This window comes from Leptodactylus fuscus, chromosome 11 (assembly GCF_031893055.1).
Source record: "Leptodactylus fuscus isolate aLepFus1 chromosome 11, aLepFus1.hap2, whole genome shotgun sequence".
NCBI lineage: Eukaryota > Metazoa > Chordata > Amphibia > Anura > Leptodactylidae > Leptodactylus > Leptodactylus fuscus.
In genome coordinates this window covers 23,138,190-23,165,656 of record NC_134275.1, presented here as the reverse complement: position 1 = coordinate 23,165,656, position 27,467 = coordinate 23,138,190, and the positions used below count along the sequence as shown (strand labels likewise).

The 27,467-nt window shown below is 42.5% G+C and overlaps 1 protein-coding gene across 1 annotated transcript in view; it reads right to left on the bottom strand.

Annotated features, from left to right (window-relative positions):
* The window catches only part of MID2 (midline 2), a 213,923-nt gene that overhangs the window by 131,006 nt on the left and 55,450 nt on the right, over nucleotides 1-27,467 (bottom strand). The window contains exon 3 of the mRNA XM_075259369.1: nucleotides 4,219-4,314. Coding sequence (XP_075115470.1) covers nucleotides 4,219-4,314 — 96 coding nt within the window. The remainder of the gene's footprint in view (nucleotides 1-4,218; nucleotides 4,315-27,467) is intronic.

The window sequence follows — 27,467 nt, the reverse complement described above, 5'->3', positions numbered from 1 at the left end:
TAAGCCAAGCTGTACACTAAGGGAGCGTTCACACTACCGTCGGTGTCCGACATGTAGTGTCCGCTCCTAGTGTCCGCTCAAAATCTGTCACGGACACTAGGAGCGGACACTAAATGTGTCCGTGACACCTGTCATTCACTTGAATGGGCATCGGGTGCGTTCTTCCCTGTCCGCAAGAGAAGATGTCCGACTTCTCAAGCAGACAGAAAAACCCTACATGCAGGATTCCTCTGTCCGCTTGAGAAGTCAGACATCTTCTCTTGTGGACAGGGAAGGACGGGCACGGAGTGCAAAAGAACGCACCCGATGCCCATTCAAGTGAATGACAGGTGTCACGGACACATCTAGTGTCCGTGACAGATTTTGAGCGGACACTAGGAGTGGACACTACATGTCGGACACCGACGGTAGTGTGAACGCTCCCTAAGATGAGCTGTCACTTCCTCTGAAAACGACAACTCACATATGATGTGTCTAATTCCTGTAGAATATACAAATATCATGAATTCTTATTTTTGTTTGTTAGACCCGGTTCCCATCTGCGTTTGGTATTCCGCTCCGAATGGAAACCTATACGCATTAAAAAGCAGTAAGCTAAGAAACCACATGGACCCCATACACTATAATGGGGTCCATGTAGTTTCCGCAAGAATCATGCGGAGAGAAAAGTGCTTGCAGCATTTTCGTGTGGAAACTGAGCGGAAACCACACGAACCTCATTATAGTTTATGTGGTCCGTGTGGTTTCTTAGCTTACTGCTTTTTAATGCGTATAGGTTTCCATTCGGGGCATTCCCAAGTGGACTCACCGAACGCAGATGGGAACCGGGCCTAAGTGATTGAGAAAATTACATTTAGAAGCTAAAACCTACCTACAAATCTAAGTCTTTTCAGTGCTTTGAAAAAATATCGTTTCACTCTCATTGCATATTGAAGATCACAGCAAAAGCTACAATAATAGATGTAAATAATCTCTAATATGATAATAATCTCTGCAAAATGTTTCATATTCTGTACAGAGATTCAGCACTCACATGAATCTATGTCCCCATTAGAGCTCACAATCTAGACCTCTACTATCAATACGTTTTGGGGGAGAAGGAGAACACTGCAGTACCTGGAGGATTCCCATACAAACTCCATGCATAAATTGCCTTTCATCGCATTACAATCCAGGACTGCCAGACAACAATGTCACTGTGTTGTGCCCAAGGTAGGCAAACCACTGTGAAATAATCAGAACGGATAAGGGCTGATGTACCCTCTATGCTACACTATCAGGGACAGATATCCCATAATATACTGTAGGTTACAGCCCCAATAGCACTGCACTACTGTGCCCAATGTAGCCATACCACTGTGAAATAATCAGAACGGATAAGAGCTGATGTACACACTCTGATACACTGTGGCACACTGTCAGGGATAGATATCCCATAGCATAGCTTAGGGACCCCCCACAGATACACAAACACACTCTGCTTAAACCATCTTGCTGGCTGAGAGTGAAATGACTTGCAATTACGCCATTGTTTTCATAGACAGCAACCTGCTATGATTTTTTTTTCTAGGAATGTAATATGCGCACGCTGCAGTAGTCTCTGCCTGCCTGTAGATCTCTGGGCATCCGATTTGAACAATCTGGTTTTTTAACAATTGTTCACCTGCTAAAGAACAATTGCAAAATTGACAGTCTGCTTGTAACGTTCTGTGTTGCACTATTTCTCGCAGTTGACCAATTTACAAACCCTGGCTGTCTGAAGAAAGGTGCTGTGTCACAATAAAGTGCGTAGGAGGGTTAGCGACTACTCATAGGGAAGCCAATCTAGTCCTACACTCTACATAAAGGCACCGTTTCTTAAAGTTGCACAATACAGTCTCATTCCGAAGAATGTTACATCATATCTAGTTAAAGAGATTTATTTCACTATTACATTCCTGATCGTGGATGTATAAGCTCCTACAAAACGTCTTCCTTATTCAGTGACACAGATGCTATCTGATATCCCGTACATTATAGCAGACAGGGGTGTAGCTATAGGGGGTACAGTGGTAGCAGCTGCTTAAAGGGATTCTATCATTAGAATCCCTTTTTCTACAAATACCACGTCGGAATAGCCTTTAGAAAGGCTATTCTTCTGTTATCTTTATTATTCTGATATGAGCCACCGTTCCAGAGAAATTTCTTATTTCTTCCTTATGCAAATGAGTCTTCAGAAAGCACAAGGGCATTCCCTCTTTACTCAGAAAGAACGGGGGCGTCCCCTGTGCTCTCCAGTGACGACTCCGTCTTCTGCTGCCGACCTCTTCCTCTGTGTCATCAGTCAGCAGAACCAACTGCGCATGTCAGTTTGTCCATTTTCCTGTAGCCGAACTGACGCTCGTTTAAAAGGCCACAGGAAAATGGCCGAACGGACATGCGCAGTCGACTCTGCTGGCTGATGAATCAACTGATGATGCAGCGGAGAGATGTACGCAGAAGAGGCGTCGCTGGAGAGTCTTCCGGGAGCACAGGGGACGCCCCCGGTGCATTCTGAGCGCAGGGGAAACATCCCCTGTGCTTTCCAAAGACTCATTTGCAAAAGGAGGAATTAAAAAATTTCGCAGGAACGGCGTCACGGATCAGAATAACAAAAGATAAAGGCTATTCCGACGTAGTATTTCTAGAAAAAGGGATTCTAATGATAGAATCCCTTTAACAGCCTAGGTAGGGAAGCCTGTAAGATTCACCACTAGAGATGAGCGAGTACTGTTGGGATCAGCCGATCCGAACAGCACGCTTGCATAGAAATGAATGGACGTAGCCGGCACGCGGGGGGTTAAGCGGCCAGCCGCCGTCAAAGTACCAGGTGCATCCATTCATTTCTATGGAGCGTGCTGTTCGGATCGGCTGATCCGAACAGTACTTGCTCATCTCTATTCACCACGTCAAAGTAAACTTTAAACCCAAATACATCTGAATAATCACATTTATTTTGTACATTGACCATCCAGGTTCAGTGTAGAACACATTTGGCAATTTGTGAGGTCTCATTCTTTGTACAACTGTAAATGTGATAAATGATCAGACAAGAATTTCCATGCAGGTCCGTGGTATCACCAATATGTTAATGAAACTATCCATGAACAGTTTTCATAATATAGAACTACTGACGCAACAGTTTCCTAAAATAGTGCAGTATATGACAGTGTTACACTATTAGGAACATCTTTATTGTATCCGTTTTGAACAATCTAGCACTAAACATTAATGCTGTGAAACATCTTTACAAGCAATGTGGTGGTGCCTAGCATGTCTCTGGCTCTAGGACGCAGATATTATTGATTTCAGTGGGCCCGGTATAATTCTTTATTTCCAAATGTAACACTTGGTCCTGGCTCCTCTCTAGGATCCACAGAGGAAAACCAAGGCATCTGCAGAGATAAAGCGGACATTTCATCTCCACCAACTCCAGTTCTTTTCATCCTGTAATAGATGCCCTTCCACTGATTCTAATGCAGTTGGAATTTTTCTGTAGCCCCACCACTCCAGCTCAATCAGTGCATGTAGTTTTGGTGCCTGATATGCTAACTACTATCTAATATCAATTGGGCAGTGTCAGACGGGAGCAGGTAAGGAATCGTAACTCAGAGCTCCAATTGCCTGCCTGTTCCTGTCTGACTCCACACTATGTTGCAGCTGACAAGCGCTGATGATGATGATGCATCACCAAGGAAATCTTATACCAATAATAATAAACAGTCCATCTATATAATACCCTGTTTCCCCGAAAATAAGACATACCCCTCCTTCACCTCCTGCACCACCTACAACCGGCAGTCATGCCAGCGGAAGCACCGACATGACTGTCGATTGTCCCCCGCTCCAGCCACTGCATAAAACATCCCCCGAAAATAAGACAGGTCATATATTTCGGAAGAGAATTTAATATAAGATACTATCTTATTTTCGGGGAAACAGGGTATAATAATATGCACAGAGAACTAAATGATCCTGAGTCTTTCTTTTTCTTCTTAGTTTCTATGACTCCTAGTATCTTTCTATCCGCTATGAGCTTGTAAGTGTTCTTTCTTGTATATATTACTATATTATCTATGCCGCTATAACACTGAATTTCTCCATGGTGGGACTGTTAAAGGATATCTTATCTTATCTTATATTCCACAAATAATAATGTTGTTAGAAAAGCTTAGTAGCCAATGTAGAATTTGTTCTTACCTCAACCTGTTGACATATTTGAATGAGTTTTGCCATTTGGGTTTCAAGTTCACTGCTGTGCTTGACCAGATTGGTGATATTGGATTCCAGAGTTTGCTATGCAAAAAAGAGAAATTAGAAACAGGTAAATGTAAGTGTGTATTATGCTTTAGTCACTAGCCCATAAAGTATAAATACTATATATGCCCTGCTTACTATTCATTTTTTGCAGTGCTTGTTGCTTTTAAGACCCTCTGTATTAGGGAAGACCTGTGATGAGTGACAACAGATGAGTTACAGTGTTCCTAGGTAGTCTAAGACACACATCCCTTTCCCTCCCTACTGTTATTCTACCTATTCAGATTGGCTGCTGTGTATTATAAAAAAAATTCTAACATATGTTCACCAGGAAGTCAAATCATGGAGAACTGATTTCTGTTACAGAAGGACAAAATAACAGACATTACTAGGGGAAAAAATAAAATAAAATTAACAGGCACTTGCAAATATGTATATTGAATAAGCTTTAGTAAGTGTGGGTTGCTGGATTGTTGATTTTAATCCTTTATTATGGGCAATTTCTACTAAACTTTCTATGAGCATCTAATAATTCAACACACTAGATAATCCCGCACCCAGTTACCTTCATTGACATTGGAGTAAAAGAAGCTTTACTGTATTTTGTAAGTAAAGAATTGATAGGACAATCCTTCAGGCCTGGTTCACATCTGCGTTCTGTATTCTGTGCCAGGAGTCCATTTGGGGACACTTCCCAAACCGAATACTGAACGCAATAAAAAGCAGTGAGCAATGAAAGCACACGGACCCCACAGGGCTAGATCACACAGGGCAAGAGGGGTGGATTTTGACACCAAATCCACCTCAAAATCTGCCCCCTCACAAAAGAGGTCTATGTAGACCGCTAGCGTTCTTTTTTGCGCTAGCGGTTTGTTCCCACTTGTGCAAAAAAGAAGCGAGCTGCCCTTTCTTCAGGCGGATTATGTCAGGCATCTACCTTGTGGCACCTTACTCTGGAATATCTTAAATTCAGTGGTTTATTCATCTTCCTCTGGACTAGGCCCATTCATTTGGGCCTAATCCGGAGCAGAAAGCCGCGATGGGATGCCATGCACTGCACCGGCACCCTGTCGTGGCAGCCGCAACAGAATGTGCACACGTGCAATCCCCGTGTGAACTAGCCCATAGACTATAATGGGGTCCGTGTGTTTTCCACACGATGTCCGCAAGAGTCATGCAGAGACGAAGCAGCACTTTTCTCTCTGCATGATTTGTGCGGACACCACGCGGAAAACACAGGGACCCCATTATAGTCTATGGGGTCCGTGTGGGTTTCTTTGCTCAATGCTTTTTAGTATTCCATTCAGGGGGTCCCCAAGAGGACTCTCCAAATGGAATACCGAACGCAGATGTGAACCAGGCCTTACAAATAACGTCACGTACACATTTATGCATGCAAACTAACCAAAATATAACAGTTTATGAAGGACACCACTCACTGCGAGTTCACAATGGCATGCCCAGTATCCTATTTCCCCATGGTGGGACTATTAAAGGGTTATCTTATCTTAATATAGTATGTATATTCTGCAGCATCACAAAAAAACAGCCAGACTCATTTGGTTTGCGCTGCGTTTCTTGTACGACTAGTCCGGATTTAACCTTTTGTGCTGCAGAGTCTGAAACCTTTGGCCAAACACCCAGGAAACAGAGCATGAAACGTAGCGCTGCCGGTTTTTCTATGCAGTGTGTGGATGGATTTTGTTGCAATCCCACCCACGATACTTGTACTGTACTTTGGAGCGGGCTGACCGCTGGTGATTCTGCTTTGGTTAACCTGCTGGGAACTCACAGCGTGTGGCCTTAGCCTTCACCAGCTTTGAACTAGAAATCCCACAGACTTTGTATCAGTAAGATTTATTTTCTGGATTGTTGGATGTTCAATAAGACAAACAAAATCTGAGAAATAATGTAACATGCAAAGCAATGTAATAAGAGGCCTAGCGCCTTCATAACACGCAGAGGACGGCTGTTACTAAGGAGGTTAGATATACAGTCTCTTCAGTGCACACATCTGTCTTGTGAAGTGAGAATCACTCAAATAGAAATGTTTACTTTCACAAAACGCATAAATATATGAATATATTTACATAAAATCAGACCCTCTTCAACGGAGCTGTCATTTACCATAGCAGCCGCCACATTATACACTGTTTATCTGTCCACTGTGCATTATGCAATATTTATAAAGGCAGAGGAGAGCTTAACACAGCTAAAGATAATCCATTTGGAAGTATTTCTAGATTTCTGAACACAGAAGACTATAGAACACATCAATAATTCAAGTGACACAGAATTCCCATTAAATGATATGATTTCAACTAAGAGGAAAGGGCTGGTAAAGGAGATGTTGTTTAACCCGTCATGTAAATGATACCCTATTAATAGTTAAGGCCTTCGAGGAATGAAATTTTCTATTGTTTCCAGTTGACAGCAGGAACAAATGAAATGACGCGCCTTAGGTTAATCATAAGAGGCTGGCGGGCAGACATCGACGGCAATAATTTCATCCCCATTAGAGCCAAGATCTGAGGCTAAAACAAATTAAATAAAGAGGCATTTATTCAAAGAGATTGTACATTTAGCAAAACCCAAAATGTATATATGTAATGTTTACCTTTTATATAGTAGCTTACAAGATATTGTATCATATATTCTATTGCACAGCATACATAGAAGAATAATACTGGTAATAATTTTTTTATATAGTGCCAACATATTCCACAGCACTTTACAAATCAGTATACATATTTTTTTATTATTATTATTATTATTATTATTATATTCTGCAGCTCCTTAAAAATCAGTATACATATTTTATTATTATTATTATTATTATTATTATTATTATTATTATTATTATTATTTTCCGCAGCTCCTTACAAATCAGTATACATATTTTATTATTATTATTATTTTCCGCAGCTCCTTACAAATCAGTATACATATTCTATTATTATTATTATTATTATTATTATTATTATTATTATTATTATTATATTCCGCAGCTCCTTACAAATCAGTATACACATTTTATTATTATTATTATTATTATTATTATTATTATTATTATTATTATATTCCGCTGCTCCTTACAAATCAGTATACATATTTTATTTATTATTATTATTATTATTATTATTATTATTATTATTTTCCACAGCTCCTTACAGATCAGTATACATATTTTTTTATTATTATTATTATTATATTCCGCTGCTCCTTACAAATCAGTATACATATTTTATTTATTATTATTATTATTATTATTATTATTATTATTATTATTATATTCCGCAGCTCCTTACAAATCAGTATACATTTTTTCAGACAGACATGTTAGCTAATACAACAATGAAGTGTATGGGGACATGGCAGCACTGATCTGTGTTAAACAACTGATGACTTAAGTCAGGATGTGTAAAATGTGACCAGACATTTGCATCTGAAAATCGAGCTGCGGGCTACGTTCTTTCACTTAGGTTTCTGCATCAACTACTTATGTAGTAAGTGGCCAGAGCTAGGTACACACTGCGTACTTTCTGCCCCTCTTTCTCGTGTCCTCTTTATCTCCATCCTCCTTCTTTCTTTCTTACCTTTTTTTTTAATCTCTTTAATTTTTTCCACTTTATTTTCGTCCTCCCTCTCTCCTCTTCTCCTTTACTCTTGCTTTAGATTTTGTCAGCCTCACTTTTGCTTTACTCTTGCCCTTATTCTTGCTTTTCAATCCCTCTATAATGTCTCCTCCATTTCCCCACTCTTGGTTTATCACACTTGCGCCCTCTCCATACCCGTACACATCACTTTCCGGTCACATCTCTTATGCCCTTCATTGCCTTTCTCTGTACCTTCAGCTTCTCTGTCGCACATGCACCCCCTCGCCCAGGTACATGCACAATAGGACCCATCGAGTTTTTTTACAGGTTGATTTTGGAATCTGCCTCAAAATCCGTCTCCTATTCATTTCAATGGTAATCAGTGAGAGGGAAAAAAAGTGACCTATCTTCAGGCGATTCCACTGTTGAAACCTATTGAAATTAATTGGAGGCTGAAAAAATTATGTGTTTTTTGATCGCTCCAAAAAACGCATCAAAAACCATATAATGTAAAAAAAAAACAGGTTAAAAACTGTGTCAGTAATAGTATGCAGATGCATTTCTTTGGAGGGCTGCACAGCCCTCCATGTGCTCGCCAGAGGTAGCCTGACTGCCATTAGGTACTGAGATGAGATCCTCACCCCCCTTGTTAGACCATATGCTGGTGCGATTGGCCCTGGGTTCCTCCTAATGCAGGACAATGCCAGACCTCATGTGGTTGGAGTGTGTCAGCAGTTCCTGCAAGATGAAGACATTGAAGCTATGGACTGGCCCGCCCGTTCCCCAGACCTGAATCCGATTGAGCACATCTGGGACATCATGTCTTGCTCCATCCACCACTGTCACGTTGCACCACAGACTCTCCAGCAGTTGGCAGATGCTTTAATCCAGGCCTTGGAGGAGATCCCTCAGGAGACCATCCACAACCTCATCAGGAGCTGCCCAGGCGTTGTAGGGAGGTCATACAGGCACATGGAGGCTCAGACTCATACTGACAGGTTTTAAGGACATTACATCAAAGTTGAATCAGCCTGTTGTGTGTTTTTCCACTTTAATTTTGGGGGCGACTCCTAACCCAGGCCTCCATTGGTTAATAAATGTGATTTCCATTGATGATTTTTGTGTGATTTTGTTGTCATCACATTCAACTTTGTACAGAACAAAGTATTCAATGAGAATATCATTCATTCATTCATTCATTCAGATCTAGGATGTGTTATTTGAGTGTTCCCTTTACTTTTTTGAGCAGTGTATATTACAACATGTAACATTACAGAACATCAGAAGTGGTTCACAAGCTTAGGTATGCTTTAAGCATGATAAAAAGACTTGTTATTTCTTAGTACCCATATGAGCATTTTTTTGCAGGATGATATGTAGTATTCATTGGTACTATTTTGGGATACATGCAAGTCATTTATTATCGTTTATCTGATTTTTGGGAAGAGGGAGATAAAAAATGTTGCTGATTTTGCTGAATTTTTCCAAAATTTTTAACAACATTAATTGGTTTAAATAACAAGTTGCGACGGTGCTATCCACTGAGTTAAATAGGTTTTCTGGGCTAAAAATCTATATAACCTAAGGATATGTTATCAATATCAGGGGCATTGCAACATGTGACCTAAAGGCTGCAATTGGCCTACAGCAGGTGTCCATTTCCAATACAGCGCCACCACAGGAGAGATGAAGAATTACACAGTGTCCCCAGCAATCCATAAGATGTTAATGAATAGCTCCAATGTGGAAGGTCCTTCAGAGCAAAAGATGCAGTTTCGAAGCTGCTCTCGGGGATAGATAAGGGTCCTGAATGGCTGACCTTTCTCTATTAACTGAGAATTTCCTGATCAAATATTGAAAATAGGATTTCTCCATCAGACAACCCTTTTAACATCAAGAGACAGAAAGGAAGCTACAGAATGAAAGCAAGTCTCTTTCCACAAGAATAAGGGTCAGGCATGAACTGATGCTGTTTTTCATACAATGTGACCTATATCCTCACAATATGTCTGCGGCCGCACACACTAGGGACAGAAGCTCAACAAGAAGAAAACAAGGACTGAGCTGAAAAATTGTATGAAGAGCAAACAGATCATTCCATTCTTGCTATTGCTGCCTCTATGGTATGACGTAGATGGTTTCATGCTTGGTTCCCATCTGCATTCAGTATTCCGTTTGGGGAATAGACTATAATGGGGTCCATGTGTTTTCTACACGGTGTCCGCATGAATCATGCATGCGGAGAGAAAAGTGTTGCAAAAAGTACTGGACACTGCAAGGAAAACACACGGACCCCATTATAATCTATGGGGTCCGCTTTTTAATGCGAACTCCCCGAATGGAATACTGAACGCAGATGTGAACCAGGCCTAAGACAACACTCTCCATTGCCACCATACTATAACTTGTCTTTCACTAGTTTTTATATCTTTTGTACATATATATTTGTACATATATGTTGTTATAATCCTCATGTTGCTCCACATTAACAGCTTTACCTCATGTTGATTCTCTCTTGTTCCACATGCATTTATTTATACTTTACCTTCTAATGACACCCACATATTGGTATGAATGTACCCAACCAACCCTCCACCATTATATATATATATATACAAGTTTAGATTTATTTACCTGTATTCTGCTCCATGTTGTTCTTTTTTTCCCCATAAATTTGTTATTTATAACCAATAAAAGCACAAAGAAAAAACACAAACCAGGAACGGGACTAGGCCCGAAAAACTGAGTCCAAAAGAGGAAAAAAACACAAAAAGACAACAACAATATAATACAACTCAAATGTATTTAGTTAGAGAAAGGGAAAGGAAAGAGAAGAGAGAAAAAAAAAAAAAAAGGGGGGGGGGGGTGTTAGGGGAAAGGAGAGGTAAAGGGAAAGAAAGGCTAGGGTCCCCGGAACAAGGCCGGCAGTATTGTCTCAGTCCATCAGGTCATGGTAGGATTGTGAGCCCTGAAAGAGAATCGACGGTGTCCAAGCATCCATGAAGGCTCTACGGACGCCGTAAGGTCCTCCATGCTCTGGATATCCTCCACCCTACGGAACCAATGGCGAAAGGAAGGGCGGGGAGGGGGCATTTCAAAAGCGCCAGGATGTAATAGATATGTTGTTCATTATTTTTTCTTAGCCTGATGAAGGTCAGTGCATTGACCAAAACGTTGCTTCTCATCTGTGGCTTTTCATCGCAATGCCACTTCCATGTACTGTGCTATTTTGTAACAATAAAAATAAGTCATCTCAATTGTAAACCATTTGCAGTGGTGTCCATAGTTCTAACGTATTCAGTGTCTGGAGGAGTCCGGCCAGTCCTCCCTGAAATTGTCCACACTTTTAGACTGCTGCCTATTGTTCCTTTTTGGATTGTCAGACTATGTCCTACACCTTTCGCCTACTGGTAACATCCAGTTATTCAAACATTTCTAGGGGGAATAACAGAGGAACGGCACATGAAAAGATATTACAAAAGATTCTCCGGAGTCGTCATTGCCCGGTCTACTGAATATAGGGGATCTGCAGTGCTCCTGTTCCGTCGGGAAGGGGTTAATAGGAGCACTGCAGATACACTATATTCAGCCAGGCTGAATTCCAAGTGGAGAAAAAAACTAAGTCCTCAAGCTCAGGGAAGGGGCAGACAGACAACCAAAACACCCCCTCCCCAGCACCCAGCATCTCCTGCACCCAAAAACTTAGACCATTTTAATTTTTGAAATTTTCCAGTAGCTGCTGCATTTCCCCCCCTTGGCTTATACTCAAGTCAATAAGTTTTCCCAGGTTTTTGTGGTAAAATTAGAGGCCTCGGCTTATATTCGGGTCGGCTTATACTTGAGTATATACTCGAGTATTCTGTAAAATCAGACAGCTTCTCTTTAATAAGGAGTTCAGCACTTGACTTCTCATGTTGACTTCAATACGTCTTTCAAACATAAGTCTTGAACCCACATTCGAGTAAATGTTCCTCAGTCCTGTGTAGCCTCCATGTAAACTTATTAATGCCGTATACCGCAGCTAGGGAACAAGTATAAAGTTCTGCAGACTGTACTGTACTGGCAGCAGTGATGCATTGTGGTTATTTTATCGATATTTCAGCTTTTATTGCTCTGATTATATCGCACTGAAAATAGGCTCAAGGTTTTTATCTTTTATACCCGCTATATCAATCGCATCAGAGTGGTTGTAAATGTTTTATTGTTGCTTATATTATTACTAGCTCCATCAAATCGGACAATTTGTTATTTTTTAATATTATATACCATCAAGAAGAGGCAGATAAAAGTAATATTAAAGTAGTCTACTTCACTGGCCAGTTTTTCACAAAACAGATTATTTTACTTTATAAACTCTCCTTTCCAAATATTTAGTTAAACTAAAAAGCACGAGCTGTTCTCAAGCTGAAAAGTTACATAAAAAAATGTTGATGTACTTATATACACCACAATTGCAAGATTTTCCAGGCGCCTATAAACGTAGCAGAGCATAAAGTGGTATTCACATCTCAAGGATCCTAGCTATACGGGTACCGTGTTTCCCCGAATTTAAGACATCTCCCGAAAGTAAGGCATGTGGGGAGTTTTGTTAAATTGCCTAATATAAGGTGCCCCCTGAAAATAAGACACACCCAAAAAAACCTGCAGCCGGCTGAAAACTGTGAGCGATGTTCCGTGTGCACAGGAAAGCCGGCTGCTGCCTCTGCTGTGATACTGTACGTTGTATCCACTGTTACGGCTGCTGTAGGGTGAGCTGGGAAAACATTGTATGCTACGGGGAGTCCACTCTCCCAGCTCATCCCACAGCAGCCGGAATAGTGCATACAACGTATGGTATCACAGCAGAGGCAGCAGTCGGCTTTCCTGTGCACACGGAGCACAGCATTCAGCCGGCTGCAATGCCCACGAAGTGAGGCTCTCCGGAAGACTCGCTAAGCTCCAATAAGCCCCGCCCACTACTTCCGCCGCGACCAACAGCAGCCCCAGCGCTGCTACGAAGATGGGGAAGGTAAATAGCATACCTCCGCCCCCCCATCCCCTAACCTCCTGCACTACCTACAACCGGCAGTCATGCCGGTGCTTCCTTAGCGGTTGTCCCCCGCTCCAGCCGCTCCATAATACATCCCCCAAAAATAAGACAGGTCATATATTTAGGACGAGAATTTAATATAAGACACTGTCTTATATTTGGGGAAACATGGTAGCTTATGTAAAGTCAAGAGTTTTCCTAAATGCTTCTGTATTTGCACAATGTTGTCAAGGTACTCGACCTGATATCGCTCTTTCCCAGCCTGAAAAAATCCCTCCAACTATTGTTATATATTCTCACTTCTGCACAGTTCCTCATAGCTAAGCATTGGAGGCAGACCCCCCTGCACCCATCCTTGTAGAACTTGTACACCAGAATTGGGGTTCATTCACACTTGTGTTCGTTGTCCGGTTTGTACATTCTACTGGGTTTCCATCTTCAGCCCGGAGAAATTGGACAGGGAACGGAAGTGAAGTGAATGGGTTTTAAAACTGTCCGCCGGGTTTCCGTCCCCTGCATATAGACATCAAAATTTAGATTTTCATGTTTCCTTTTAATTCGCAGGGTGCAATCGCCCTCTGGCTTTTGCCTTATCTGACAATTTTGCAACATGAGTGCCCTATGTGCTCTCATTTTGCCCTATTTTATTATTCAATTTTTTTTTCAACAGACGAAACGATGAAAACATTGGTATGCACATTTAGATTTTTTTTGTCCTGCTACAGTTTATCTATTTTTATTTGGGACCTATGGAAAAGGGGGGAGGGTATTTTTTTTTTTAAAAGATTTTAAAAGTCTGTCTCTTTTTAAAGGTTTTAAGCTGCTTATCCAGGCTAAAAACATTGATGATCTATCCTAAAGATAGGTCACTAATATAACTATGTCAATTTAGGTCTCAGTCAAATAGATAGAAGCTGATGTGCAGTACCTCATATGGCCACTACACAGAGAACAGTGCTATCTGTCTGAGAACAGCTAATAGATGGAGGTGCTGGGTACCAGACCCTCACTAATCTAGTATCAATGACCTATTATCAGTATATTTTTCGCGAAGAAAATTCTTTAAAATAAGACTTGGACATCCCCCTTAACGAAAAATTGCTTCTATCTCCATTTATCAGGCTGCTTTTCTAATTCCATAGATAGCAATGGAGAGGGCTTCTATGAGAGACTGAGAGGTTGCTGCTAAACTCTGCTATGATTATTGAGTGAGATAGCTCTGCTGGCTCTACTATACTTGCTCTACAGAGTTATCTTACTGATGTGATCAATCAGTTAATAGCTGTTAACTCCTCTCTCTACTCCTTTCCCTTCTCCTCTCCCTTCCCCTCTCCTCCCCCTCTCCTCCCCCTTCTCCTCCCCTTCCCCTCTCCCTTCTCCTCCCACTTCTCCTCTCCCTTTTCCTCCTCCCCTTTTCCTTTCTCTTTTCCTCCTCCCTTCTCCTCCCCCTTCCCCTCTCCCCCACCTTCTCCTCCTCCCTTCTCCTCCCCCTTTCCCTCTCCCTTCTTCTTCCTCTTCCCCTCTCCCTTCTCCTCCTTCTCCTTTCCCTTCTCCTCCCCCTTCTCCTATTCCTTTTTCTCCTCCCTTCCCCTCCCCTTCCCCTCTCTCTTCTCCTTTCCCTTCCCCTCTCCCTTTTCCTCCTCCCCTTTTCCTTTCTCTTCTCCTCCTCCCTTCCCCTCTCCCCCACCTTCTCCTCCTCCCTTCTCCTCCCCCTTCCCCTCTCCCTTCTTCTTCCTCTTCCCCTCTCCTCCTTCTCCTTTCCCTTCTCCTCCCCCTTCTCCTCTTCCTTTTTCTCCTCCCTTCCCCTCCCCCTTCCCCTCTCTCTTTTCCTTTCCCTTCTCCTCTCCCTTTTCCTCCTCCCCTTTTCCTTTCTCTTTTCCTCCTCCCTTCTCCTCCCCCTTCCCCTCCACCTTCTCCTCCTCCCCCTTCCCCTCTCCCTTCTTCTTCCTCTTCCCCTCTCCCTTCTCCTCCTTCTCCTTTCCCTTCTCCTCCCCCTTCTCCTCTTCCTTTTCCTCCTCCCTTCCCCTCCCCCTTCCCCTCTCTCTTCTCCTTTCCCTTCCCCTCTCCCTTTTTCCTCCTCCCCCTTCCCCTCTCCCTTCTCTGCTTTTTTGCATGAGGCTATGGATTATATTAGAATCGATTAGTAATACGATTGTGACTGAAAGGAAAGGGGAGGAAGCATTTTTTAAATAAGATATATTAGAAAATTTCTTCTATTCACCTGTATTATTCATTTAATATTCATTGTACCGGAGGTACAAATTGGATAAATCTTTGAATTACAGCTGTAGCTCTACTATATATGTATAGTCAATGAGGCACCTTCCTGTGCTCGTCTCTGAGGAGATACAGACATTTGCTTTTATAGGAGAGAAGAGAGGCATTCGTTAATTACAAAGAGATTTTGCTTATTTGGGTCACGGAAAGTGTTCATCTATTTCAGTCTCTGACTGTCACACCAGGCACCAAAATTGCTCCATCTACAATATCGCCTCTTTAACAACACATTGCAAATAAAAAAATCCAACCTTTTCCTATAGTGATTTACATCAGCATATGAGCACTGTCTTGCTTTTTGTCTCCTCTTTAGGCATCCATAATGCTCACAACAGTCTCGGTGCAATAAATTAAGTTTCTGCGGATAGCGCTACATGGGACAAGGATATTTCATGCATGAAATTGAATGGAGGTCGAAATTTGTATCCATAGACTAATATTTAAGAAAAGGTAATGAACATTGAAGAAAGGCGGAATGATGAAAAGCGTCTGACTGCGACTTTGCTGCCGGACTCTTAATAATTCTGCCTTCCCTCCCTAAACGGCCTTCATTAGTCTAATGAAGTGTATAGGGACCTCCCCACTGTCCTCTGATGGCGGATATTGGAAGAAAAACATGAGATATACACTGAATATCCATTACATTAAAACTACATGCCTAAAACTATGTATGGCTGAGTTCACACGGGGTATTTTGGTCAGGATTTTGAGGCCGAATCCGCCTCAAAATCCTGTCCAAGGGGCAACATGGTGGCTCAGTGGTTAGCACTGCAGCCTTGCAGCGCTGGAGTCCTGGGTTCAAATCTCACTAGTAACGTCATCTGCAATGAGTTTGTATGTTCTCCCTGTGTTTGTGTGAATTTCCTCCCATTCTATAAAGACATACTGATAGGAAAAAAAAAAAAAAGTACATTGTGATCCCTATATGGGGCTCACAATCTACATTAAGAAAAAAAAAATCTTGGCCAAAAAGATGGCTCCCATTGAAATCAATGGGAGTCGGTCAGCTCTTTTTTCTGGCTCCCTCCTCCCGACTAGGCCCATTCATTTGGGCCTAATCTGGAGCAGAGTGCGTGACTGGATGCTGGTGCACCCCGCTGGCTTCTAGTCGCAGCTACCCGTATTTTGGTCCAGAATCTGAGGCAGTCTCTGCGTCAAATTCCGGTCCAAAATACCCCTTCTGAACCCAGCCTGGTGCCTGGACTCCACTACAGCTCTGAAGGTGTCCTGTGGCACCAAGACATTAACAGCAGATCCTTTAAGTCTCAATGAATAGGTCTGTACTTCCAGCATATCTAATAGATGTGCAATCCAAATGAGATCTGCTGAATGTGGAGGCAGAATTAATACCGTAAATTTTTGGTCATGTTCCTCATACTCTACTAACAAGCCCTAATTTCTGTATCTACGGTCTAAACCAGGATAACTTGCAGAGAACAGAGAGAAATAAATATACAGATGCTTTGTCTTACTTATGGCTTCGTATAAAGCCATTATCTTTTGTCATGGTACAACAATTTGAGAGGATTTATATATTGTTAATAAACAATCCAAATAGAGAGCACAGAATGCAACTCTGTCTACTGAGAACCCTGCGGGACAAGGAACAGAACGAGGATTGGAGCAGATCCAAGTATTCTATAACATAGCGTGTATTAGTCACTAGGCAAATAAATGTGCTATCTGAGTAGCATGTACATCTTGGTGATTGTTATTTGTGCATGTACATTGTCACAAGTGCTATTTGGAAGACGTATATGTATGCAATCGCTATCTGTGCAATTTGTACATTAATGAGATCGCTATTTGGAAAATGTTACATTTGTTCCATTGCTAGCTGGGTTGTATGTACACGTATGCAATTGCTATTTGGGTACATTATATATATATATATATATATATATATATATATATATATATATACAGTCCTATGAAAAAGTTTGGGCACCCCTATTAATCTTAGTCATTTTTAGTTCTAAATATTTTGGTGTTTGCAGCAGCCATTTCAGTTTGATATATCTAATAACTGATGGACACAGTAATATTTCAGGATTGAAATGAGGTTTATTGTACTAACAGAAAATGCGCAATATGCATTAAACCAAAATTTGACCGGTGCAAAAGTATGGGCACCTCAACAGAAAAGTGACATTAATATTTAGTACATCCTCCTTTTGCAAAGATAACAGCCTCTAGTCGCTTCCTGTAGCTTTTAATCAGTTCCTGGATCCTGGATGAAGGTATTTTGGACCATTCATCTTTACAAAACAATTCAAGTTCAGTTAAGTTTGATGGTCGCCGAACATGGACAGCCCGCTCTCAAATGATCTGAAAACAAAGATTGTTCAACATAGTTGTTCAGGGGAAGGATACAAAACGTTGTCTCAGAGATTTAACCTGTCAGTTTCCACTGTGAGGAACATAGTAAGGAAATGGAAGACCACAGGGACAGTTCTTGTTAAGCCCAGAAGTGGCAGGCCAAGAAAAATATCAGAAAGGCAGAGAAGAAGAATGGTGAGAACAGTCAAGGACAATCCACAGACCACCTCCAAAGAGCTGCAGCATCATCTTGCTGCAGATGGTGTCACTGTGCATCCGTCAACTATACAGCGCACTTTGCACAAATAGAAGCTGTATGGGAGAGTGATGAGAAAGAAGCCGTTTCTGCATGTACGCCACAAATAGAGTTGCCTGAGGTATGAAAAAGCACATTTGGACAAGGCAGCTTCATTTTGGAAACAAAAATTGAGTTGTTTGGTTATAAAAAAAAGGCGTTATGCATGGCGTCCAAAAAGAAACAGCATTCCAAGAAAAACACATGCTACCCACTGTAAAATTTGGTGGAGGTTCCATCATGCTTTGGGGCTGTGTGGCCAATGCCGGCATCGGGAATCTTGTTAAAGTTGAGAGTCGCATGGATTCCACTCAGTATCAGCAGATTCTTGAGAATAATGTTCAAGAATCAGTGACGAAGTTGAAGTTACGCCGGGGATGGATATTTTAGCAAGACAATGATCCAAAACACCGCTCCAAATCAACTCAGGCATTCATGCATCGGAACAATTACAATGTTCTGGAATGGCCATCCCAGTCCCCAGACCTGAATATCATTGAACATCTGTGGGATGATTTGAAGTGGGCTGTCCATGCTCGGCGACCATCTAACTTAACTGAATGTGAATTGTTTGTCCAAAATACCTTTATCCAGGGTCCAGGAACTGATTAAAAGCTACAGGAAGCGACTAGAGGCTGTTATCTTTGCAAAAGGAGGATGTACTAAATATTAATGTCACTTTTCTGTTGAGGTGCCCATACTTTTGCACCAGTCAAATTTTCAAATTTTGGTTTAATGCATATTGCGCATTTTCTGTTAGTACAATAAACCTCATTTCAATCCTGAAATATTACTGTGTCCATCAGTTATTAGATATATCAAACTGAAATGGCTGCTGCAAACACCAAAATATTTAGAACTAAAAATGATTAAGATTAATAGGGGTGCCCAAACTTTTTCATAGGACTGTATATAGTCAGGGTCTGGGGTTGCTAGGTGGGGTGGCATAGACACAAAAGTCCAGTTTCTTTAGTCCAAAACAAAGGCAGAGTTTTATTTTCACTCAAAAATATAGTGCAGCAACAAAAGGAAACAATACAAAAATAAATCCCTGCCCGGCTCTAACTAAACATAGAATAGGTTACCTCACCTAGAATCACAGAAATCCAAAAGCTATTAGAATCATTCAGGACACAGCTCCAAAAATATGACCCCTCTGTCAGCTCTCCAGCCAAGCTCTGCCCACAGGCTGCTGCTGGAGCTGGCTTCTTAAGCCTCCTTGACAAGGAGACTCTCAACAGCTGAGTGCTGCCGAAACATCCCCAAAGTGTGGACTGGAGGGGGGTGGAGTGACAGGTCCCACTACCAACCTACCTGCCATTCCTAAAAATCCAGCCCAGTAACCGAAACTCTGAAATAACCCTCAGCAGACAATAGTTATCTGCTGAGAAACATTCTTTCTGGAGTTTTCTCATGTCACCCACCTTAGTAGTCTGGGTGAGATGTACACCCCCTCCATTACCTGACCAGCCATCAGCTTACTATATATATATATATATATATATATATATATATATATATATACCCCAGAGAATAATAATTGGAGACCCAGGGGGAGAAAAACATAAAAAAAACTCTGTCACTCACCACGGCTCCTACGCTGACGGCCTCTGAAGTAGTCCATCTTCAGTGACGTCAGACGTCACATGACCCAGGACGCAGGCCGGGAGTCATGAGACGTCGGACAACTAGGCCGAAGCCTGTCCGGATTGTGGAGAGGTAAGTAACAGTGTTTTTTATCTTTCTTACCTCTCCCGGGCCTCCGATCATTATATTCGGAGGTCCGAAAAGACCCCCGAGTATAATGATAGCAGCGGTAGCGGCTGTCACCGGGCCCATAATGTCCCGGGCCCTGTGGCAGCTGCCTCTGCTGCTATGGCAGTAGTTACACCACTGGGCCCAACCATAAGAGCATTTGTAGAAAAAAACAGCCCCAAAAACTTGAGCTTTAGAATTTTTTTTTTTTTTCAGGACATTGACTATCTGAAACTGGGAACATGATCAGCCATAAGAGTGTTGCTTAACCCACACATTCTTCTTTAAAGTGATTGTCCAGGGTCTAATTAAGTTTACTAGTGCACTGGTTACTCTGCAGTGGTTAAGCTTTATTACTAATGTTCCCTCTTCGTTACATTTGTGGGGGGGGGGGGAAGTCTGGAACTTGTTTCTGAGTCTCCCTTGCAGCCACAGCAGCTCTATGACATCACCAATTCCCCATATGCTTGGACTGCTGTCATTTCACAGTAGGGGAGACGGGAACCAGAGTTGTGGCCTCCCCTACAGCCCTCCACAACAGTAATGAACGAAAAACACTAGGGGACCAGGGTGTACATTAGTAATAAAGCTTAACTAGTGCAGGGAATGCCATGGTAAGTTTTATTACTCCCAAAATAGCCCCTTTAAATGTCCTTTTCTCTCTATAACTGCACTGAGTGGGTAGGGATCACAATGTACATTTTTTTCAGTATGTCTTTGTAGAATGGGAGTAAATCCAAGCAAACACGGATAGAACATACAAACTCCTTGCAGATGTTCCTGGCGGGATCCGAACCCAGGACTCCAGCGTTGCAAGGCTGCAGTACTAACCACCGTTTTGGAAATCGCAGCGTGTCCGCATGGCAGTTTTTACCGCAAACGGGGCATGACATTCGCTACAATTCCATCCACTTTGCCCGTACTGTAAAACGCTGCAATTTTTCCCAGAACTTTTTTCCGCCAGGGGCAAATCGCGGTGTTTCCGTCCCGTGGGGCCCAAGCCTTAGACACTTTTCAGGAGTGAGGAGGCTTTTTGACATTCACAGAGCTTGCAGTTAGAAAATCAGAACTCCAGGCCATTGGAAGAAGTTAGCAGTTTCCCAAAAAAGATATATTTTGCTGCGTCTTGATTCCCATGAACGACTGAGCCATAAAGTAAGTTCTAGCTTTAGGTATACTTTAACTGAATGTTCTTTCTTTTTTAAGAAGTTCATCTTCGTGGCATAGTGAAGATTAATAATTTGGTAGCAGATGCCTTTTGTGGGCCAAATGTTTTTCGAGTTGATGCTGGAGGCTCTGCTAGACGGTCAGTACTGTTCCAGATTCCCTATGGGCACTGGCTCCAAATATTAAGGCAGAAATTGTCCCTGGCAACAACAGAGTGTTTGTAAAGTATTCTAAACTGGAAGGTAACAGGATTCCAGTATCAGGATTGAAATGATACTTTACTTTACTTGGAAATAACTAGTTTAACCAGCATTGTATGGCAGAGAGCAAATAGCAATAGACAAGATTTGTCATGTGTGTCTGGTCTCCATCTTATAGCGATCATTTAATGGGGCTCTATCAGCCAAATGATGCCATATGAGCCCCACATATGCCTGAATAGCCTTCCGGAATGAAGACGTTCGCGAGCGAGGACACGTTTACTGCAAATTGACTAGTTAATGTAAACTTATAAAAAGTTTAAAATCTTATAACTTGACTTTTCAGCAACAGAACACAGCTTTTTTTGTTGCAGATTTTGCTTTTTTTTTTTTTTTCTTATTATTAGCCAAAGCTAAGAATAGATTGAGCAGAAGGTAGAAGGATAAGAACTTGGTATATATTTCCCATTTCTTTTGTTGCCTTTCTTGGCTTTGGCTCGAAAAAGCGCAACAAAATCTGCAACAAAAAAAGCTGCTTTTCCACAATGTGGCGTCTCAGCCTTAGTGAGAGGCACCATAGAAAATGTCAATACTTGATACTACGTGTGCTGAGATCAGTTTAGGGTGGAAAAACCACCTAAGGGTGAATTCACACTGAGTAAACGCTAGCTTATTCTGAACGTAAAACACGTTCAGAATAAGCGGCGTCTAAAGCAGCTCCATTCATTTCTATGGGAGCGGGGATACGAGCGCTCCCCATAGAAATGAATGGGCTGCTTCTTTCACTCCGTGCAGTCCCATTGAAGTGAATGGGGAGTGCCGGCGTGTACGCTCCGGCATGAGCAGAGCTTGCCGTATACGCCGGCACTCCCCATTCACTTCAATGGGACTGCACGGAGTGAAAGAAGCAGCCCATTCATTTCTATGGGGAGCGCTCGTATCCCCGCTCCCATAGAAATGAATGGAGCTGCTTTAGACGCCGCTTATTCTGAACGTGTTTTACGTTCAGAATAAGCTAGCGTTTACTCAGTGTGAATGCACCCTAAGGCCGCGATTTCCCATGGCGTTTTGCAGTAACTGCAAAGTGGATGGGATTCATGCGAATCACATGCCCACTTTGTGGAGAAAATCGCGGTTTTGCAAATCGCAGCATGTCAATTATATCTACAGAAATAGCAGTTTCCCATAGATATAATTGTAACAGAAAATCCGTGGAGGAAAACTCTGTGAACTTTCTGTTCAAAGCACTGCGGGAAGAACCGCAATGCGTTCACGCCATGGTTGTTCCCGTCGCGCTTTAGCGCGGCGTTTCCTGCTCATGCGACCTAAGGCTAAGGCCCCGTGTTGCGGAAACGCATGTTTTGTTGTTGCAGATTTTGTTGCGTTTTTTTGAGCCAAAGCCAAGAATGGCTACAAAAGGAATAGGAGTTCCATAACAAGTTCTTATGCTCTCTCCTCTGCACAACGCACTATATACTAGCATTTTCCCGTGACTTCGTCTGCGTGTTGTTGGCAGCGACGTGCGTATACGTGTGCAATTACAGTTGACGCTGATCCACCTGTGGCTGCATGTCTGCTCTGTTACATCGCTGTAACTGCGCAGTATACCCAGGTGTGCCCCGGGCCCCCCTCAACCCACTGCCCCTCGGCCTCCCATGCGCACTCCTGGCCAACCCCGCCCCAGGCTCCCCCCCCTCCTCTGTGCCCCCAGCCCCCCCGCATGCCTCATTTATATGTGTGCATATCGTGGGCATACTGTGCTGCGCTGAAGCTGTGACCATGCTCAGCAACAGCTCTTAATTTGGCCATTTCCCACTGTGTCCACCAGCTGTTGTAGGCGAGATGGCTAAAACGATGTTGGCGACCTTTGCCCCAGTTTCCCCTCCCCCACCCTGTGGCCCCGGCGTACTCACTGGGGGGATAATACTATGTGCAGGGGCCACTATGGGGGATAATACTGTTTGCAGGGGCCGCTATGGGGCATAATAGAGCGTGCAGGAATGAGTAGGAGGGGGGCGGTCGAGGTCTTCGGCGTCGGTGTTGGTGGGGGGGCCATGTCAAAAGTTCGCCACGGAGCCCCGCCATTCCTAGTTGCGCCACTGGTTTGGCCACTAAAAATTTAAAGGGATTGTCCATCAAAAATGAAATTTGAAAATAGCCAGAATCTGTTAAAATAATAGTAATGGTGATTTTCACCTCCCCAATCCACCGCTGCTCATGTTTCACCAGTCTTCTCCTGCCAGTCCCTGCGGCAATACCGTCCGGACATGGGCATGCAACATTACAACCAATCACTGAAGAAAGAAGCATAAAAACTGGCGGTGGGCTAGGAGCAGAAGGGGACAGGCAGTAGATCAGTCAGGGTCTTATTTTAACCCATTCAAAGCTGGGCACTGTGCGCTACTTTACAACGGTTTGCTGGTTTGTAGTATGAAGATTCACAAGCTCCACCATATAACAACGTGATAAATCTCTTACTACTCATATATTAACATTTTAATTACAGAATAAACCTAGAAATCCATAGAAGGGTGAAGTTTATTAATATAATGCTGCAAATGGTAATATATTCATTTCGGTCGCCATTCTGGATGAAACTATATACTAAGAGTAGGTACGGTGTAAATAAAATAAAAAGTGACATCAAAGGTATCATTATGGAGGAAGAGATCTCCTAACATCTGCCAAAGAACAGCTGCGGAGGAAATGGTTTGGAATATATTACCATTATTAAACTGATTAAATAATGGACTACAACACCTGCCATTAACCCATAGTGTATTATAGTGTATACAGTATCACAGAATATGAGTACAAGGTATCTGTGTCCAAAGGTGACCTATTGGACATACAGTATTTTCCTGTATCAGACGACATCTTGGTAGGTAAAGATGGACTTTATTGTGAACTTTTCGAACTGCCCTATACGTAAAGGGGCATTTCGAGACTAGGACATTGATGACCTATCCGTAGAATAGTCTGACACCCAGCAACACCAGTGATCAGCTAATTGAAGATGCCATGACACTCAAGTGAGAACTGGTTCCTCTTCTCAGGCCACGACATCAGGTTTACTTCTTACAGGTTGTAGCTCAGTCATATTTAAAGGGATGGGCTTGAGCTATAGTACTAAGTACAGTCACTATACCAGGGGCAGGCAACCTTTTTTGTACGGCATGGTGATTTTAATTTAAAAAAAAATCAAAGATGAGGTCAATAAATGTAAGTCTGATGACCCCTAAACTAAAGTTATATACCACAAACTGTAACACAGAAGTGCTGCCACCAGATGCTTCAGGACACATACGTTTACTGCTATTTCCTGGGACGCATCTGTACTTTCCAATTAGAAGCAATGAAAGACCATGTATAGCCCCAATGAGTGGTGAATGCACTGTATGTGTCTAGGAACATTATGGTGGAAACACACTATGCAGCCATGTTCTTAGGCCACTAGAACTTCTACTTTGATGCAAAGCTGTGTTCACATGGTGCATTTTTGCACAAAAAAACCCCTTTGTTTTCTGTGTACAAACACACCTTTATACATATTAATGTCCCATAGTGACCCCTGCACATGGCCATAGCAGCTCCTGCACATGGTATTACATCTCGTAGTGGCCCCTGCACACAGTTAATAATTAATATTACTATTTCTCACGAAACAGAGTAGTAGCATGGTAAACTGCCCTGCGGATCTTACAAATTGCCAAACACAAGTCAAGCAATCTTAACCTGGCCATACACATTAGATTTCAGACAGCTGCCATGCATTGGTTGCTGTTGGCTGGTTGCAAATGAACATTTGTTACATTTACACAGCCTATTGTCGTCCAACATTGCCAAAATCACCCATTTTTCCCAAGGAAATCTAATTAGTAAGGTTAGCTTGTAAAATTGTATGTAATTTACTAAATTAACCCCGTTGAGAGAGACTTGTGGCAAGTGGATCTGCCTGAAGTGCCAAAGGTTTCTGCCCCCTGTTCTATACGCAGTAATTTCTTGCACTGGGTGATTCCCACAGCTGCCTATACACATTATATTTTTGATGATCAATGGCAGACTGTAGTCTGTTAACAATAGTTCGAACTTGTTGGATATTTTTATTTGTCAATGTCATAAAAATTATTATTTTGCATCATCTGCTGCTTTCGACAGAAAAAATCTGCAGCTGCACCCGACCTGTGGTGTAGATTGAAAGTCTGCAGCGCGGTCATTTAGTCCGGAGAAAGTTTATTGAAAATACAATGTGCATAGTCATCTAACCATGATGGTACATAATCCTCAAATAGAAGATGGGAAGGAAGCCATGAGATACATAAAAGAGTTCAGGATGTTCTCAAACTGCATATCCCAAGAGTATAAAACATATACTGTAGTTACATCCTACGCCATGGCCCAACAAATATGCAAGCAAAGGTACAGAGGATATCTGGTGAATTAGAGGAGGGTATTCAAGGGGACCAAATCCTTTGGAAAAGCTCCAGTGTGTCAGACCTGTGTTAAAGAGGTTGTCCCATCACAAGGATCCTATCTATACTGCTTGTTAATGTGGATGTAAGACTTTTCCTAAATACACTGCTTCAGCAAAACTGCTTTGTTTGTCCACTATCTTAATTTATTCACTTCATTGTTGACACTGCGTTTTTATGGCCCTTGGGATTATCTGCTGAAATGTCAAGTGAAGTAGCTGCCGGCTCTCAGGGGGGGAGGGAGGAGGGGCTAAGTGCAGGGGAGCGAGCCTGTGTCTGTAGCTGTTCCTGTGTCTGCACTACACATGTGACCTAGCTTCCTGCTCTCAGATAAAGAAGGGGGGAAATGAGTGCTGCTTTCTTATATAAAACAGTCTAAATCCTAGTGGACCTGGTCCCTCTGCTCACTAGGATTTAGCTTTCTTATATAGAGCCGGCTAAAAGCTAGTGGATAGCAGGACCTGGTCCCTTAGCCCACTAGGATTTAGCCAACTCTATATAGAACAAGCTAAATCCAAGTGTTATAGGACCTTTGATGACATCACAGGCCCTTCAGTCATCCCATAGGATCACGCTATGTGGAGGGTGGAGCTACACATTAATTTGGGGGCGGAGCTAAACTGGAGGTAGTCAGACAGTATGGCTTTGCATATGAAAAACCACCCACCAATTGACGTCGAAAACCAGGAAGAAAGAAGTCTTTGCAGCAGCAAAGACTGGTGAGCAAGGGACATGGGAATACCCCTTTAAGCTTCTCATACAGCATTACAACGAAAATACAGGTGATGACCATAGTGAACACTAAAGTAGGGAATTGCCATGACACAGCAACATGAACGCCAGCCACAAACAAGATAATCTTAGTTTAAAGAGTACCTTTCACCACCTTCACAGAATCCAACTCTTTGTATTCTTCAATAACCATGACTCTACTCCATTCCTTTACAGGTGGAATGTTTCCTCTAGCCCCCACCATTCCTGAGCAATCTGAGGAGTCAGTTTCAACTTCCAATATGCTAATTATCCTCGCTACTATGAAGTAGGGAATCCTAGGTTAAAGTAGACATCTCTACCCGACAGTAGAGAGGCAGGAATTGCTCAGTAATGGTGGGGGCTAGAGAAAAAAATTTGAACTGCTCCAGCATTAGTGGAGTGGAGCCTATTGAGGGATGTGAAGAGTAGAAGCCTTTAAATTTGTTAAAGGACATGGCCTTTTTTGGCCTTCAGGGACAATGTTTTTTCATCCCTTTCTCAGATTCCCAGGCCTGTCCCGCGGTCCCGGTCTATAGGAGGCATGTCCCAGATTCAACTCATCTGCATCCGGAGAGGTCGCAGATGAGTTGAATACAGTGATGATGCAAGAGAAGACAGCTCCTGCCTCACCACTGTGCCCCCTATGTGCTCCAGCTATGGGAGCTGTAGGAGTAATGTGATGACGTTACTCACATCGCTCCTGCTGCTCCCTGAACACTGAGGACAAGAGACTGCAGAATGCGCTGCAGGGGAGCGAGGAGAGGTGAGTATCAGTGTTTTTTACGTTAAACATTGACAGATGAAGAAGGAATTAAACTGTGGGGGCAGATGAAGGGTGGACAGTAATCTGGGGGGACATATGAAGTGGGACATTAAACTGTGGGGGCATATGAAGAGGGATATAACTGGGGGGCATATGAAGAGGAACATTAAACTGAGGGGCATATGAATGGGACATTGAACTTTGGAGGCAGATGGAAGGACATTAAACTGAGGGCAACTGGGGGGGGGACATTAAACCCAGGGCAAGTGAAGGGGAACATTAATGTACCCCTCTATTTGCCCCCAGTTTAATGTCCCCCTCCAGCTGCTCCCAAGGTTTAATGTCCCCCTCCTGTTTACCCAGTTTAATCACCCCCAACAAGCTAACCCCAGTTTAATGTCCCCCTCTAGTTGGCACCAGTTTAATTTTTGGATGATAAGACATACCTGCCTATAAGATGCACCCCAAGTTTAGACAAGAAAAATTAGGAAACAATAGATCATATTAATATAACCATCCCTGGTGGTCAATTGGAGTAGAGGAGTCAATGTCACTAACTACTGAGA